At 38.8% G+C, this 19,050-nt stretch overlaps 2 protein-coding genes across 2 annotated transcripts; both read left to right on the top strand.

The window, feature by feature from the left end:
- The first annotated feature begins 852 nt into the window (after positions 1-852).
- Positions 853-2,547, top strand: LOC128040492 (uncharacterized). Its single transcript, XM_052629257.1, has 2 exons — positions 853-979; positions 1,094-2,547. Exons 1-2 carry the CDS (start codon positions 853-855, stop codon positions 2,545-2,547), a joined length of 1,581 nt encoding a protein of 526 aa, XP_052485217.1.
- A 75-nt stretch (positions 2,548-2,622) lies between these two features.
- LOC128040491 (uncharacterized) lies at positions 2,623-5,379 on the top strand. Its single transcript, XM_052629256.1, has 2 exons — positions 2,623-2,739; positions 3,400-5,379. The coding sequence occupies exons 1-2, from the start codon at positions 2,623-2,625 to the stop codon at positions 5,377-5,379; spliced, it is 2,097 nt and encodes a 698-aa protein (XP_052485216.1).
- The last annotated feature ends 13,671 nt before the right edge of the window (positions 5,380-19,050 follow it).

The following is a 19,050-nucleotide window of genomic DNA, read 5'->3' as shown; positions in this document are numbered from 1 at the left end:
CCGTACCCGTTTTCTAAATTTCGTAGACCAAAACCGTTGTTTTAATAAAAATCAAATTATTTATTAAAAACAACCTTTTTCAAGGTGACCCAATCACACCTCAAAAAGGATTGGTGGCGACTCCCGTTTCTTTTTTAAAAAACCCAAGTCGACCCCGTTTTCCGTCAAAAAAATGGTGTCAATAGCTTGGCGACTCCGCTGGGGAATTTTTCAAAATAAGTGAGTCGAGCCACGAGTCGATTACTTTTTGTCTTTTTGTCGAAAAATTGAAAATTTAGCTTAAATTTACGATCCTTTCATGGCATTTCATTCTTCATTATAATTTTTATCATTGTGGTTTATAATTGCTCTGTTTGTTTAAATTTTGGTATCTTTTCCATTGCATTGCATGACCTTTGGTCACACCTTTTAAGTGGAAGTGAGAAGCTACTCCTTCGTGAGGTTTTCACCTCCGTGCAGGATAGTGGATCACTTTCGGGATACATCTGTACCTATGTCTTCGTGAGATTTTCATCTCCGTGCAGCCATAGGGAAATGTATTCCCCTGAACCGAACTCGGTCTGCATGAGCCTATAATGGGTAAAGATCGAGGAATCTGCTGGTTCGGGTACCCTATCTTTAGAGCCAAACCTCATGTAGTGAACCTTAGGACCTTACCCTAGGTAGAGCCACTCCAAACCCTAGTGGAAACACCGATATATGCTTTTATTCTTTCTGCATTGTTTTGAATTGTATGTTTATACCTGATACTAACGTTTGCTGTTTTATTTTGGATGCATGACATTTCAACTGCATGGCATTTCATTATAAAAGGCGTTGGTTCATATTCGGTTTCTAGAAAGAAAGCTTATCATGGAAAGGGGATTTCTTGATAAGGTGGAAGATAATGCGGCGGTCCGAATTTGGTCAGAAACGACACAACGAGAGAAAGGGGATAGTTTGGCTGAAGGATATGAATCTGAGTTATGGGACTTCACCCGTATTAGTGTAACCCAGAACAATTTGTAAGAATTGAAAGAAATTTGGGGCCAGTGGAACGAGGAGGACAGACGATTGTTCTATTCCGATTATGGGGATTTGCCGTACTTGCTAGATATGAAGGTAGACAAGCACCTGTTTCGGGCTCTCGCGCAATTTTGGAACCCCGCCTACAGTTGTTTTACGTTTGGAAAAGTCGACTTAGTACCTACGATAGAAGAATATATGACTTTACTTCGGTGTTCGAAGAGTCAAGTCGATAGAATCTACTCAAGAGCTGCAAATGCACCCTTTTTGAGAAGATTGATGAACATAACAGGCATGAGTGAGCAGTGGGTCACAGCCCGAATCAAACAAAAAGGGGATAACAAATGTATTTCTTGGAGGAATTTGAAAGATGTGGTCCTAGTGCATCCAGATGTACAAAAGAGAGTAGATGTCTTCGCTTTGTGCCTATACGGCTTAGTTATTTTTCCCAAAGCTTTGGGGCATATTGATGAGGCAGTCACTGATCTATTCGACCGTCTCGACAAGGGAGTTACTCCGATTCCAGCAATTTTAGCAGAAACATTCAGATCATTGAATGCCTATCGACGAGCGGGTGAAGGCAGATTCGTTGGATGTGTACAGTTGTTACTTGCGTGGTTCCACAGTCATTTTTGGAAAGTGGATAAGGTGTCATATCGGGTCTTCTCTGAAAACTATTCGCCACTAAAGGAGATAGTAGGTACACCGAGAAGAGATGATATTTCGATGGAAAAATGGATGGCAATTCTTCAGACCTTGCAAGAAGAGGACATTGAATGGAGAGCTCCGTGGTTACTTCCAGACGAAATTTTGTATCGGTGTGGTGATTTTGATTGGGTCCCTCTACTTGGAATCTGGGGAGCTATTGGATATGCCCCGTTATTAGTGCTCAGACAATACCGGTCAAGACAGTTTATACCCGCAACCCAGGGACTAGCCGTGTGTGAATTCGCGTATGGGGGTGATGGTTACAAAAAGAAGATTCGAGAGATATCCAATGCGTGGAACCAAACTCGACGGATGAAGAGGTTGGCTGTAGGACCGATGACGACTCCTGAGTACGATGAATGGAGGGTCAGAAGAATCAATGACAATATTCCCAAATCGAGTCATGAAGGCAGTCAGTCATTAGAAGAACATTTAAAGGTCGTCCCTTCTGAACTGGAAATTTTAAAACAGGATTTCGAAAGAAGAACTGCAGAGTTGGAAAAACAGATAGAGCAAATGGAAGAGGAAAAGATGAACTTAAGATTGGACGCAGACGTTCAGAAGCTCGAGGCTGAACGATTAAAAAAGGGGAAAGCTAGGGCTGAAGAAGATCTTGATAGTTTGAAAACAGATTATAAGAAGTTGCGATTATCAATAAGGACTACCGGGTTGGGAAAATCTTCTGAACAGTGGCGCAAAGAGATTCAAGAAGAAAAGAATAAGGCTGATGAATGGGAAATGAGGTTCCAAGAAATTCAAGCACAGAACGAGACTTTAAAGAGGAGTTTGTCGGAGAATCAGAAAGAGAAAGGGAGGCGGAGAATAGAGTGGTGAATTAGAAGGATCTCTTCATCGGCATCAAATCGAATTCGTGATGGAATTGAGGCAAGCTTAAATAGAATTGAAAAAATGAAGGAAAGAATTGAAGAGTTAGAAGCAGCATTGCGAAATTGCGAGATTCAGATTGAGTACTTGGAATCTAATGAAGATCGTCAAGCCAAGCAGTTGCACTACTTTCAGAACCAAGTAAGAGATAGGGATCACATTATGGGAGAAGTCGTGCTTCAAATCGAGAGGTGGTGACCATTTGCGAGCGTTAGCGGTACAAGTGATGTGTTGGCGTGAAGTACGAATTAGAGTCAAGTCAAGGACAAGAGTTAGCCTCGTTACTTAAGAAAATTAGAGTTTTGGGTATTAGGGCTAAGTCGTATCTGTAATCCACCTTATGTAAAGAAGTTTGTTTTCTAATAAAGTTTTCAGAATGGAATTGAATTAGAATCAACGTCCCTTTTTTGCATTCATTTCATGCATTGCATCACATTATATGCATTAACAACCATTAAAGGACCCTAATTGAATAATATTATTTCAGCTAACCTGGAAAATCGACATTGTTACGGCACCCGGGCTAAGTCAAAAATAATGGAACAAAGGTTGGAAAAACTAGAACGACTTCAAAAGGAAATGCAAGACCAGTTGCAAGCGCAAATGAAAGAACAGGTGGAAAAGATCCAGAAAGACATGGTACAAAAGATGAAGGAATCTCAAGATGACCTAATGATTAAATTGACGCAATTAATAAAGGGAACGGATAAAGGGAAAAGTCCTGTAATTTGCGATGAAGAAGGGAACAATGATGAACCACTTTTTCCTCCAGGATTCACGCCTCCGCATGCGCAAATTTAGATTGAAACACATACACGAAAACCTTCTGTTTCGATTAAGCCTCAGCATTGTCAAGGTGATGCTTCAATATCGAAGAACCTTCAGGTCGGATATGGTTCTGGTCTTGGTGATAATCTGGTTGTCCCGGATTTCGATGAAGTAGCGGAGAAAGATAAGATGAAGGAAGAGTTACCAAAGCAGTTTGAGGAGAAATGGAAATGGATTGAAGAAAAGTTTAGGGAGATAGAAAGTATCGACAGCTATCGTGGAATAGAAGCGAAAGATCTGAGCTTAGTTCCGGATTTTGTGCTTCCTTACAAATTTAAGATGCCGGAATTCGAAAAATACAATGGAACTAGTTGCCCTGAGGCTCACCTTACTATGTTCTGCAGGAGAATGACGGGGTATATTAATAATGATCAATTATTGATACACTGCTTTCAGGATAGTCTTACAGGCGCGGCGTTAAAATGGTACAATCAGCTAAGCCGATCTAAAATTGCTACTTGGAGAGATTTGGCACAGGCATTCATGAAACAATACGATCATGTCTCAGAAATGATGCCTGACAGGATAACTCTGCAGAATTTGGAGAAGAAATCAAACGAGAGCTTTAGACAGTATGCACAAAGGTGGAGAGAAATGGCAGTGCAGGTGCAACCACCTCTTTTGGAGAAAGAAATGACGACGCTTTTTATTAATACATTGAAAGCCCCATTCATCACTCACATGTTGGGAAGCGCTTCAAAGAATTTCTCGGATATAATCATGAGCGGCGAAATGATCGAGCATGCTATTAAAAGTGGAAGAATAGACGGAGGGGAGAACAATAAAAGGACAGCCCCGAGGAAAAGAGAAAATGAAGTGAATAATGTGAATGCTTACAGTAAATCAATTACTGTAAGTCAACCAAGGAAAGCGGTCACTAATCAACAGGGCTCATCGAAGCAAGAGTCGGGAATGAGGCAAAATACTGAGAAGCCCCAGTTCACTCCCATTCCAATGACATATAAGGAGCTGTACCAGAATTTATTTAATGCGCATGTTGTCGCTCCTCGTTACTTGAGTCCTCTACAACCCCCATATCCAAAATGGTATGACACAAACGCTCAGTGTGACTATCATGCCGGAATTTTAGGACACTCAATAGAAAATTATACTGCTTTCAAGAAGGTAGTGGAAGGACTTATCAAATTGGGCGTTGTCAAATTTGGTGATTCACCTAACACGGAAAGTCCGTTGCCCAATCATAATGAAGGGGTTAACGCGATAATTGAGAATGGAGGAAGGAGAGTCAAAGCCAATGTAGCAGAGATAAGGACCCCCCTTGAATGGATTTGGAAGCAAATGGTGAAAGGGGGTCGCATCAAGCAAGATTCAATAGAAAGGCCTGAAGGAGCAAGTAAGTTTTGTGAGTTCCACGCAGAAGAAGGCCACGACATCCAAAAATGTACCGAATTCAGAACCATGGTGCAAAACTTAATGGATAACAAAGAGTTGGAGTTTTACGAAGAGATTAATGAACTAGAAGAAGGAGAAGTTTATGCTGCAGAAGAAGGATCCACGGGGAAAGTCCAAAAGGCTAGCCACCCAGTGGTAATTATTTCAAAACCAATGAGCAGAGAAACTGGAATTCAAATAGCGCCAAAGATCATAATCCAAAAACCTGTATCCTTTCCTTACAAGGATAGCAAAAAGGTTCCTTGGAATTACGACTGCAATGTGACAATTTCAGGGAAAGAAAGCTTGGTAAACACTTCAGGAGAAGATGAAGGATTCTATACACGAAGTGGAAAACGCTATGATCCGGAAAACGCGAGAGTGGAATCCGGAAAAGGAAAAGCCTTAGCGGTTGAGTTGGGAAAAGCAAAAACAGACAAAATTAAACCGCGAGTCAATCAGCCGGTAACTGAAAATGAGGCTAGAGAATTTCTAAAATTCTTGAAACATAGCGAGTACAGCGTGGTAGAACAATTGCATAAACAATCGGCTCGTATTTGATTGCTCGAATTGCTTATAAGTTCGGAGATACATCGTGTCGTTGATTAAGGTGCTAAATGAAACTTATGTCGCTCACGATATCTCAGTGAATAGGTTGGACCGCTTGGTTAACAATATCAGTGCCGACAATTTCATTTTCTTTAATGATGATGAAATACCGCCGGGGGGAAGAGGAGCCACCAAAGCATTACATATCCTTTGCTCGTTGCGGGGGTATGCGTTAGCGAGTGCTAATTGATAATGGGTCAGCCTTGAATGTTTTACCCCTATCCACCTTAAATAGGTTACCAGTGGATAGCTCTCACATGAAATCATGCCAGAATATAGTGAGAGCATTTGATGGTACTGAAAGGAAGGTAATGGGAAGAATAGAAATACCCCTCTTGATTGGCCCGAATATATACGAGGTGGATTTTTTAGTGATGGATATCAAGCCTTCGTATAACTGCTTGTTAGGAAGACCCTGGATTCATTCAGCAGGAGCGGTACCTTCATCATTACACCAGAAGTTGAAATTGGTAACAGAAGGACGGTTAATTACGATTGACGCTGAGGAAGATATCATTGCATCGGTAACCAGTGACGCACCATATTTGGGAACAGATGATGAGGCGGTTGAATGTTCATTTCGATCCTTAGAGTTCGTAAATGCAACCTCTGTTATTGAAGGAAAGAAGATCCCGATGCCCAGCATATCTAGGGCCACGAGGATGGGGCTACAAATGACAGTTGGGAAAGGAGCTATGCTCGGAAAAGGACTGGGAAAATGCCTTCAAGGAATGATAGAGGCACCAGTGCTGAAGGACAAGCAAGACCGTTTTGGTTTAGGATTTAAACCAAATGCTAAGCAAAGAAGAAAAGAGTTGGAGAAAAGACAAGAGAGGAGGAAGGCACGTGTGAACGGAAAAGAAGTTGATTGGGAACCGATGGCTTTCCCCCACATATCCAAGACCTTTGTATCGGGAGGAACCATGTATTCTGGACTGAGGACTCCAAGAAGGGAGATCACAGAGGAAATGCTAGGAAACTTGAACATCAATGCCATATCGGAAGAAAAATCTGAAGAAGGAAGTACATCAGGCATCTATCCCATTGAACACAGGAGTGTTTTAAACAATTGAATTGCGGAAGAAATGCACAAGTTTTAGAGCTTTTTCGAGTAATATTCAAAACATGCTAATTGTTATAAGCTTAGAGAAAATGAAACTTTTTGTGAAATGAAAGGGGCTTATATTTGAACATTGTGATTTCAATGAAATATATTTTCGTATTTTGAGTATATATTCTTTTAAAATTCTTTACATTCTTTCACATGAATAGTCATCTTGGATGCCTTCATTCCTGATCATTCTTTCATTCATTCATGACCATATTAAATAAGAATTCTTAAATTCATACATTCCCTGTACATTTTTCGGTATTTATAACAGGTCTCAAGATATCAATGACATGAGTGACTCTAATATGGACTTGGGAAATCCTTTTGATCGAGATATGTGTTTAGAGGAATCTCAAGATTTTGAAGATAACACAGATTGCAACCTATCTCCGGACTTGTTGAGGATAGTAGAGCAAGAAGAGAAACAAATCCTACCTCACAAGGAGGCAGAGAGACAAGTGACCCTAGAAGAGGAAAGGTGGTGAAGATTGGCACATGCATAGCTGAAGAAGTAAAACAAGACCTCATTGAGTTGCTTCGAGAATTCAAAGATGTCTTCGCATGGTCATATCAAGATATGCCGGGCTAATTACTGACATTGTAGTACACCGACTTCCTATAAAGGAAAATTGCAAACCGTTTCAAAGAAAAACTCCGAAGAATGAGGCGAGATGTTGTATTAAAAATAAAAGAGGAGGTGCAAAAGCAATTCGACGCTGGATTCCTGCAAGTGGTCAAATACTCCGAGTAGGTGGCCAATATCGTTCCTGTCCCTAAGAAAGATGGGAAGGTACGAATGTGTGTAGATTATAGAGATCTAAATAAGGCTAGCCCAAAAGATAACTTTCCCTTACCACACATTGATACCTTGGTAGACAACACAGCGGGGCATTCACTATTTTCTTTCATGGATGGTTTCTCTGGATATAACCAAATTAAGATGCATCCTGAGGATATGAAGAAAACTACATTCATAACTCTATGGGGAACCTTTTGCTATAAAGTGATGCCATTTGGGTTGAAAAATGCAGGGGCAACGTATCAGAGGGCCATGGTAACACTGTTTCATGATATGATGCATAAGGAGTTGGAAGTCTATGTTATTGACATGATTGCGAAATCTAAAACAGAAGAGGAACATGTGCAGGTCCTTAAGAAATTATTTATGAGGTTGAAAAAATTTCAGCTAAAGTTAAATCCAGCAAAATGCACATTTGGGGCCAGATCAGGAAAATTGCTTGGGTTTGTGGTCAGTGAGAGAGGAATCGAGATTGATCCTGACAAAGTAAGAGCAATACAAGAGTTACCTCCGCCGCGTACTCAAAAAGAGGTTCGAGGTTTTCTAGGAAGACTGAACTACATCGCTCGGTTTATTTCACAATTAACCGAGAAATGTGATCCTATATTTTGTCTCCTTAAGAAACATAATCCAGGTGTATGGGATGAGGAGTGCCAAAAAACTTTTGAAAAAGTTAAACATTACCTATCCAACGCCCCAGTGCTGATGCCACCTTGCCCAGACAAACCGCTCATACTGTATTTGGCTGTATTTGAAAATTCTATGGGATGCGTGCTTGGTCAACATGATGAGACAGGACGAAAAGAAAGAGCAATCTATTATCTCAGTAAGAAGTTCACCGAATGCGAAACAAGATATTCGCCAATCGAGAAGTTATGTTGTGCCCTGATCTGGACAACTCGGAGACTGAGACAGTACATGTTGTACCATACCACCTGGTTAATTTCTAAATTGGACCCTCTGAAATACTTGATGGAATCAACTGCTTTGAATGGAAGAATGGCCCGATGGCAAATTCTCCTATCTGAATTTGACATAGTCTATGTGAACCGTAAAATTTGTAAAAGGGAGTGCAATAGCGGACTTCCTGGCAAGTAGGGCTCTGGATGATTATGAGCCATTGAACTTCGATTTCCCAAATGAGGATTTGATGTATATCGCAACTGTAGAGAAAGATTTCCAAGAAGGTGGTCCTTGGAAGTTGAGTTTTGACGGAGCTTCAAATGCTATAGGCAACGGAATTGGGGCAGTACTCGTGTCCCCTAGTGGAGATCATTACCCTTTTACTAGCAAATTGGATTTTGATTGTACAAATAACATGGCTGAGTATGAAGCTTGCATTATGGGCATCCGAGCAGCCATAGAACGGAAAATTAAGGTGCTAGAGATATTCGGGGACTCTGCATTAGTAATTTACCAGCTCAAAGGGGAATGGGAAACAAGAGACCCCAAGTTAGTCCGCTATCGAAAATTGGTTATGGAATTGATTGAGGAATTTGATAGTGTCACCTTTAGTTATCTCCCACGAGATGAGAACCAGATGGCTGATGCTTTGGCTACCCTGGCATCTATGTTCAAAGTGAACAAGCTAGAGGATATGAAGCCTATCCAGATCAGCATTTATGAGGCTCCAGCCCATTGTTGCAACATTGACAATGAAGGAGAAAAGGATAATCGCCCCTGGTACCATGACATATTACGATATGTGAAGAGTCGTGAGTACCCTGACCATGCGACGGAAAATGATAAGAAGACATTGAGGAGATTAGCCATCGATTATGTCTTGGATAGGGATATCTTGTATAAAAGAGGAAAAGATCAAGTATTGTTGAGATGTGTGGATGCTGTCGAAGCTAAAGAAATTTTGGAAGAAGTGCATGAAGGTATCTGTGGAACGCATGCCAATGGCTTCACGATGGCCAGACAAATTATGAGATTTGGGTACTATTGGTCCACAATGGAAGGGGATTGCATTAATTATGCCAAAAAGTGCCATAAATGTCAAATCTATGGTGACACACCACCGTCACCTCTTCATGTTATGGTTTCTCCATGGCCTTTCTCCATGTGGGGAATGGATGTTATTGGGCCAATATCTCCGAAGGCTTCTAATGGGCATCGTTTTATCTTTGTGGTTATTGATTACTTCACTAAATGGGTGGAGGCTGCTTCGTATGCAAATGTCACGAAGTCAGCAGTTAGCAAGTTTCTGAAAAAAGAGATCATATGTCGATACGGGATGCCTGAAAGGATTATATCAGATAATGCACTAAACTTGAACAACAACTCAATAGCGGAAGTTTGTAGTCGGTTCAAGATCAAACACCACAATTAAATCACCGTATCGTCCAAAAATGAATGGTGCCGTGGAAGCGACTAACAAAATATCAAGAAAATTGTAGGAAAATGATGAAACCTACAAGGACTGGCACGAGAAATTACCTTTTGCCCTTCTGGCATATCGTACCTCTGTTAGGACCTCTACGGGGGCAACGCCGTTTTCTTTAGTCTATGGGATGGAGGCAGTTTTACCCATAGAAGTTGAAATTCCTTCTCTTCGAGTATTAGCTGAACTAAAGTTGGATGAGGCTGAATGGATTCAATCTCGATATGACCAGCTGAACTTGGTAGAAGAAAAGAGGTTAAAAGCTATTCGTCATGGTCAGATGTATCAGAAACGAATGATGCGAGCTTATAACAAAAAAGTTCGTCCCAGAGAATTTTACGAGGGGGACTTGGTGTTGAAAAAGATTCTTCCTCTACAAAAGGATTTTAGAGGAAAATGGATGCCAAATTGGGAAGGTCCATATGTGGTAAAAAAGGCTTTTTCAGGAGGGGCTTTAATCTTAAGCGAAATGAATGGTAAAAGCCTGCCAAATCCTGTGAACTCAGACTCAGTCAAGAAATATTTCACTTAAAATTTGAAGGTCCAAAAAAAAAACAAAACAAAACAAAAACAAAAAAAAAGGAGAGGCCAAGGTGAAAACCCGTAAAAAGGCGCTTTGAGACCAAAGGGGATTTGAGTTGAAAACCTGAAAAAGGCGGCTCAAATTTGGATGAGGCATGAGGTGAACGGAACAACTCAAATTTTGATCAAAATCTGGGGCATATGGTGGTCTCGCTATACTTGAATCACAAGAAAGGGTAGGCGACATCTTGGGGTATCGACAAAATACTGTAGATTCCCTAAACACATATTAAATGGTAAAAAAAAACTTATGCAGGGAAACTCGTGCTGCGATATCTGGGGCACCTGTTGTTATCTTATATTTTGAATTTTGGTAAAATTTGTTGTCTTGATTGATGTATTCATTTCAAGCTTTGTCCCCAATAAAATTTCATTTTGTTTATTTTTCGTCCTATCTTAGGAAAATTTGTTAACTCATTCATTTCGAGATTTGTTCTCAATATCATTTTGTTTGTCCATTGTGATAATTTCTTGGAATAACGATTAATGGACTGAATGTTCAGGCCAAATGAGCTTTGCATATTACTCTAGAAATTTCTAAATAATGAAGGAACCTGAAACAGGACCGTTGTTTAGAACACACCAAATTTGAAATGTCTAAAAGGAAAAAGTCTAAATCAGGACTATCCTTTTAAACTTTGTTCTCCAAACGTGGATAAAACAAAATGACAAAGGTCGTGTTAGGTGACAAGGCTTCAGTGAACAAACAAGCAATAATCACCGAGTGATAAGGAAGAGGTTACCTCGGAGAAGAGAGCCTTCATTTGCGCATAAGTCTTTGGTATGACACCCTGAGAATGGTGTAGGAAACCAGAACGGTTCAGATCCTATATCCCGAATTATGATAAAAGAAGACGGAGGAAAAGCCATATCTTTCTACCCTTGGGTTACAATGGGAGTTTGATGGTACAAATTTCATGTCCCAGTGGATTGAACTTTGACGTTCACAATGGGGGACAACTTGGCTAAGTGTTCCTTTAGAAAAGTTAGTCAAGCAAGAAGGTGCTGTAACACATCAGTCACAAAACCTTGATAAACTTCGAGTAGTGATAACCTAAGCGAGATCATTCACGAAAAATAAAATTCTGCATTCATGCAAACACCATTCACACATGTCTATCTAGGAGCATTTGTTTCATTTTGATCATGTCATCCTAATCATTAGGCATAATTAGGTTCATTATACAGGTCTTATTTCCCTGAGACTACAGTGGAAATGCATCAAGAATTTTAGTTCTTATCTCCCTGAGATTACAGCGGAGCAGATTGAAGATAGTAATCCTATCTCCCTGATATTACAGTGGAGCGGATTAAAACTAAGGATCTTATCTCTCTGAAGTTACAGTAGAGTAGATCGTGTCAGATCTTATCCCCCTGATATTGCAGCGGAGCAGATTGAAGATAGTAATCCTATCTCCCTGAGATTACAGTGGAGCGGATTAAAATGAAGGATCTTATCTCTCTGAAGTTACAGCAGAGTAGATCGTGTCAGGTCTTATTTCCCTGATATTACAGTGGAACAGACCGAAGAATTTCAGATCTTATCTCCCTGAGATTACAGTGGAGCGGATTAAAATGAAGGATCTTATCTCTCTGAAGTTACAGCAGAGTAGATCGTGTCAGTCTTATTTCCACGAGATTACAATTGGAATGAATCAAGAATTTCAGATCTTATCTCCCTGAGATTACAGCGGAGCAGATTGAAGCTAGTAATCCTATCTCCCTGAGATTACAGTGGAGCGGATTAAAATGAAGGATCTTATCTCTCTGAAGTTACAGCAGAGTAGATCGCGTCAGGTCTTATTTCCACGAGATTACGATGGGGACGAATCAAGAATCTCAGATCTTATCTCCCTGAGATTACAGCGGAGCAGATTGAAGCCAGTAATTCTATCTCTCCGACGTTGCGGAGTGGGTCGAAGCGCCAATGCCTATACCCCAAAAGTTGCTGCAAAGAAGATTGAAGCTACAAGTCGGATCTTGTTGAAGTGCAGTAGAGTGGATTGAAGTGACAAGACACAGTAGACTAGAATAAAGCTACTTGAAGAGGAGAAGCATCAAAGAAGTCAAGACTCGGCGGGACCGGGGAAAATTGGTTTTTTAGTCTTTGGTCTGTTCTTGTTACACGACAACGAGCAAAGAGGGGCAGCTGTAGAACCCAATTTTGCCCAGACTTGGACCCAAGAACCAAAACCAATTAACTCACCCAACTAGCCTAACCCGGAACCCAATTACAAATGCACCCAATTACCATTAACCTAACCTACCCAACCCATTCTGAGCAGGCCCAAACCCGAGGCCCAATGTCTTAGCCCAGTAAGCTAATAGCCAAAACTAGGGTTTCAGAAAGTCTGAAACCCTAGCGCCGCACCTAGTACTGCCGCCGCATGTCCCATCGGCCACTTGCCCCAGACCTATCGCCACTCCTCTGGTAGCCACCAACTCCATCGCCATCATCACATCACCTGCAAAGAAGATGGCAAACACGCAAGCAGAAACGAAGAAAAATATATTTTTCTCTTCTTTCTTTCGGCTATAAAAGTCATCAAAATATGTAATTTTGGGGGTTTTTTCTCTAGCGATTTTTGTAACACAAAAACGAACATTAGCAGAGAAATATAAGAACAAAAGAGATTCAAGGTGATTTGGAGTTTCCTTTTCCGTTCATAGATGTTTTAACTTTTTTATTTATTTGTATTTTCTTTTTTTCGTCTATTTATATATATAAATTAAAGAAAAGGAAGAAGAGGAGAACTCACCTGATTCGTTTTTTCGGTTGCGCCGCCGTTGGGATCTGCCCATCGTTGAAATCGGGCTCGAAAGTCTGAGTTAGGGGGTCTCTCCTTTGGATCTTTCGGTTAGACGGATTTTGCCTTCAATTGGGCCTTGGAGCGAGAACTAAATCGCCCTCTTGCGTGAGGCCGGCCACCGCCCGTGGTGGCGCAACGGCGGCGCTGGTATGGCTCAAAGGCCTGGCTGTTGAGAGGAAATGTGGGGTTTTTTTTAGGGGATCAGTTAAAATGAAATTTTTTCAGAAAAATTGGGTTTAAATACCCAAATTGAAACGGCACCGTTTAAGACAGGGGATCCGCGTGTCGACCCGACCCGACCCGGAGGATCCGCGCGTTTTTTAGTTTTTGGACTATTTGCGCGCGCAGTCCCCCTGATTTTGCAGCGTGTTATAATTTGATCCTTTTTTCGTTATTTTCTCTTATTTTTAATTTAGCCCCTGCAATTTCATTTTGTTCCGACTTGGCCCATTTCAACGCTGCGTTTTGGGCTGTGGTTTATTTGCGCTTTGGCCTTTCCTTTTCAAAGACGCGTTGCAATTTGGTCCTTTTGTTTTTTATTTCGATTTACCAATGATTCGTTTTATTCGATTTAATCCATATTTTAGCAATTTTATTATTATTATTATTATTATTATTATTATTATTATTATTATTATAATTGTTTTTATGCATATCGTATTTTTTTAACTTATCTAATATGTAAACACTCATTTTATATACATATCTATCTATATATATATATATAATTAAAACATGTATATTATATATATTATTATTTCATATCTATTTTTTTATTTTTAAAATACGTATATTATATATTATCTTATTTTATTTTTATAATCCACATCTGTATATTTTTATCTACATACATACCTTCTTATGTTTTGTAATATTTATGCCTTTCTTAATATATATATGTACATATTTTAACCTTTGTAAATACATATATATATATATATATATTTATATATATACATATATTTTAATTTTGCCTATATATATCTTTATATTTAATCGTATTTACTATTTATTTGTTTCATTTTCATTTTATTTTGAATGAATGTTTTAATTTCATTTGTTTTTATACTTTGTTATTTTTATGTTGTAGATTTGGCCTTTTATATCGTTGTTATTGCTCGTATTTTTATACTTTTATACTTTCATATTCATTATGGTTTTACCATGCATAAAAATGTAATTTGCTTTCGTATTTTTTGTTACGGTTTTCGTGTTTTTATTATACTCGATTTAACAAAATTTGTTTTGAATAAATAATATTTCGTGTTTAGATTCGAGAAGGTCGTACCTAACTTCTGGGTTTCGATTTTCACGATAAATCTAAATGTACGAATCTTTTGAACTCAAATTTTAAATGATCTCGGGTTAAAAAATCGCGTCCTAACTTCTTCGGTCGTGATCTCGTTTAAATCCGAGAGGGCTAAAATTTTTAAATAAACATTTTTCATTCGCGTATCGGGAATTCGAGACATCGTGTTCTAACTTACTGGATATGACTCTCTTTCTCGAATAACGTGAAATATGCTTCTTTTTCAATTTTTTTTATATAATACAAGGATCGTATTTTTAATTCCTTCAAGTTCTCAATTTTCGACATCAAAACATTAGCTAATCAACTAGGTACCAATTTTGGGCGTATCGAGGGTGCTAATCCTTCCTCGTGCGTAACCGACTCCCGTACCCGTTTTCTAAATTTCGTAGACCAAAACCGTTGTTTTAATAAAAATCAAATTATTTATTAAAAACAACCTTTTTCAAGGTGACCCAATCACACCTCAAAAAGGATTGGTGGCGACTCCCGTTTCTATTATGATTGTGTTTGCAAGGCTGCTTTATGCGCTTGCAAGGCTGCTTTATTATGATTGTGTCAACACCTCAAAAAACCCAAGTCGACCCCGTTTTCCGTCAAAAAAATGGTGTCAACAATAAGATAATAGTACCATGTTTTTATTATGATTGTGTTTGCAAGGCTGCTTTATGCGCTTGAGAGTTACTATTGAGCGCTTTGCACTTAGAAATTTAGTTGCTTATCATTCGCACCTTGGACACACTAAAGTTACTATTATCGTTATCATTTGCGCTTTACGTATATTAGTGTGTGGACTAGAACTGTATATCTAACCTTGACTTCCACTAGAATTTACACATGTCGAGAACCATCGAATTACCAGGTAAATATAAAATTGTGAATAGAAATTATAAGTTTATATGATTGTTGAAATATAAATCGAATCAAATGCTATGTGCATGACAGATTTAAAATGTTATTGCTTATATAAATATGTTATGCTCTGCAAGCTAAAATGAAGATTTGAGTCATGGTAAAGTTTTTAAGTGAAAAACCTACTAATGACTAACTGAAAATGCATTTTGAATCCAACTCGAAACTAATCAAAACTCTAAATTATTTGATTTAGAATTTAATTTGTATAAAGCATCAGAGTAATGAGCTAACATTGTTTCTAATTGTACTGAGTTATAGCTGACTCGATTGATTAGAGAATAAGATTATGCTACTAAATTGCACATTGTGCATATTGAAAATTTTTTTCTTTTTTTTTTAGTTTCAAAGTTGGTTCATAAAAATCAATAATGACTCTTGTTTTATAGTTCGTTCGGAATAAATCATAAAAAGTTATTCATCTATTTAAGTTATGTTGGCTGTTTTTATAAAAATAATCCAAAATTGCTTTATTAATTAAAAAATGATCTGTTTTTTTTTTATTATGTACGTAAATGACTTGAAATGAATAGTGAAAGTTGGAGGAGCCAAAGGGATTGGCGTCACCCACTTGCCACGTCATCCAATCATTAGTTGCTAGAATTAAAAAATTAATTTTTTTAGTGGAGCCAATATATTTTGCGTGACATGTATAAATACCACTCCAATACCATTATTTCTAAATAATTTAGGGGCTAGAAAATAACTAATAGTGGTGGAGCCAAATAGATTGACACCACCACCTTTATTATGTCAGAATTTGTTTTAAAGTGATTTTTATTTTTATTTTAAAATTAAAATTATTATTTTATTTGGTAGAGTCATAGAAATGACGTGACCACCATGCTGTCATTAATTATTTTGAGTTTTTTAAAATTGTTTGTTAGTAAAAAATGATTTTTTTTATTTTGGTAGAGCTATTTTCTTTGGCGTGACCACTTTGATGGTGCCATTGAGAATGGCGTGACAATCATAAAAATGATTTTTTTTTTGTAGAGACATTCTATTTGACTTGACCACATTAGTGGTGCTACATATGTAGATTTTTCTTGACACTCTTATAACAGTTGAACCGAAAAAGAAGGAAAGAAAGAAATTATTGTGTTTAGTAAGAGAGCTTAGAAATTATGGTGAAGATGAATAACTCAGTGTTTTGGGTGTACGCTATTTTTTATGGAGAAATTGTAGAAGGTGATGTTGGTTGTGTATTTCAATGTCAACAAAGAGTAGGGTTGTGATTCAATAAATCTGTGAAGTTGGAAGAATGAAAAGAAAGATTAGTGCGAAAATAGCTATCCGTTGTGGAAGGGCAATGTCCAGATTATTTTACAAGTTTCCAATCTCTATCCGTGGAAATTTACGAAGATGCAACTGTTAGATGATGATGCCTTGGGCACTATGATGGAAATACGGTTGTCGACTGGGAATGAGAACCTCTAACTAGTTGAGTTATTTTTCTAGTTAGCCGATTTAAATCCTATTGAGAATGTCAGTCCAATAAGTCAACATCGTAGGTTTGACTTTGATCTTAATGTAGGATGGACAAATCAGTTAAACTGTGGAAGACATTACAAAAGCCCAAAAATCTAATTTATGGTGGGAGTTCGTATAACAACCCTATCTCGGGTCCTCGTCTACAAATACATCCGGAGGTGATAGGTACCAATGCAAACGTCAAAGAAGGGTTCGATAATGATGAAGATTCTAATCACAACGTTGAAGATTTTAATGATCCCGATCTTGATGAAGTTCCGGATGATATCGATGATAAAGGCCCGGAGGAGGTTGAAGATGTGCACGCCCATTCTTTCAAGAACTCGAGTCGTGGCATTATTTTACGAAATAACCGTGAGACCCACATGTTGAGCGTAGATCTAGATGCAGCATATGAGTTCCCTTAGTACACCGATATAGTCCCTACTCATAGATTGACATCAAGTTCCCAGTTGGAAGAGTTGTCCGTTGGGCAACGATTCGAGAACAAGCTAGACTGCATGTTTTCCATCAAACAGTACAACATGAAGATGTCGATTGATTACAAGGCCGCAAAGTCTATACTAACATTATATGTTGGGGAATGCTGGAGGGTTGATGAAGGGTGCGGCTGGTGGGTTCAAGCTATATTTATACAGAAGACTCAATAATGGCAAATACGAAAATTAGAAGAGCACCATACATGCCATCACAGGTATGATGTAATACCACCGAAAACTAGATGCCAAAAGTATTTGCAACTGCTTCAAGCCACTAGCAAAAGATATGCCAACCATTTCTGTATCGTCCTAATTCCGGATATGCAATCTCGATTCTAGTATAGTGTGTCATACAGGAAAGCATGGTGGGTGAAACAAATGGCCATAGAGCAGTTGTATGGCGATTGGGATTAGTCATACAATGAAATTCAAGGGTGGATTTCAATAATGTTGGAGTACGTGCTAGGTACTGTCATGGGCTTGCAGACGTTGCCTTATAGAGGCTCGAATGGGGAACTTGAACCGGGGAGAAAAGTTTTTCACCAATTGTTCTGGACGTTTAATCCATGTGTTAGGGCCTTCTCTTATTGCAAACCGTTGGTGCAGGTTGATGTAAAGTGGCTTTATAGAAAATACATACAGATACTACTAATTGTGGTTGCACAAGATGGTAACCGAAATATACTACTGATTGTCTTCGTCATCGTAGAGTCAGAAAACTTCAAATTGTGGGAATTTTCCTTAGGAACTTGCGGAGGCATATTGTTAGGCAGGACAATATTTGCATTGTCTCTGATATATCCAAGGGTCTTCTTACTACGATTCGACGTTTCGAGGTTTCGTGGAGGTCCTTCTACTACATTCACCACATCATTGTCAACTTCCACAAGGAGTACAAGAACAAAGATTGGAGCAAACAAATCATGAACATGTGTAAAAATATAATATTTGAAATTGTATTTGTAAATATTTCGAGTCCACTTACTAAAAGGAATGATAACGTGTTTTATCGGAATACATACGCAGGGTACGAGTTGAAACCACACCAATTCAGGCATAGGCTAGTGAGGTTGGAGACTAATATGGTGGGGGGAAATCATTCTCTCAACTAATGGTTGGGTAGCATGGAGTTATGGCAATAGACTTAATGTTTTAATGATGGGTATCGATATAGTCATATGAAAACCAACCTCGTTGAGGCGGTTAACATCTCTCTTTGAAGTGTACACATCACTTGCTAATTTCATCAGCTTTTTCAGCTACATTTTATAGGCTGGCAACCTTGATACCAAAAATGGGGTTGAGGCAAATAAAACAGATGGAAGTTGGACACGTGTACGTCAAAGATGTTAAGAATACCATAGAAGACAACTCTTGGAGGGCAAGGTCGATGAATGTAGAACTATATTCCCGAAATTTGGAAAATTTTCATGTGACAGAGTGCATCGGTCGTCGCACGTGGATCCCGCCAAGGTCCTACGGAGTTGACCTCTGAAATAGGCGATACGAGTGCCAGAGGTTCCAGACACTTTAGTGCCTATGTGCTCATGTGGTTGCAATGTGTGCAACATTCAATACAAATGTCGAACAATATATTGACGATGTGTAAACACTTCAACACACATTGCGTATTTGAGGAAATGAGTTCCCCATGCTACGAGATGTATCGACATGGGAAGTGCCTCCGTCTACATTCGAGATGTTGTCAAACAAGTCACTATGTAGGAAAGTTAAAGGTTGA

This window comes from Gossypium raimondii, chromosome 4, assembly GCF_025698545.1.
Source record: "Gossypium raimondii isolate GPD5lz chromosome 4, ASM2569854v1, whole genome shotgun sequence".
In the NCBI taxonomy this organism is placed as follows: domain Eukaryota; kingdom Viridiplantae; phylum Streptophyta; class Magnoliopsida; order Malvales; family Malvaceae; genus Gossypium; species Gossypium raimondii.
This window is presented reverse-complemented; position numbering and strand designations above follow the sequence as displayed.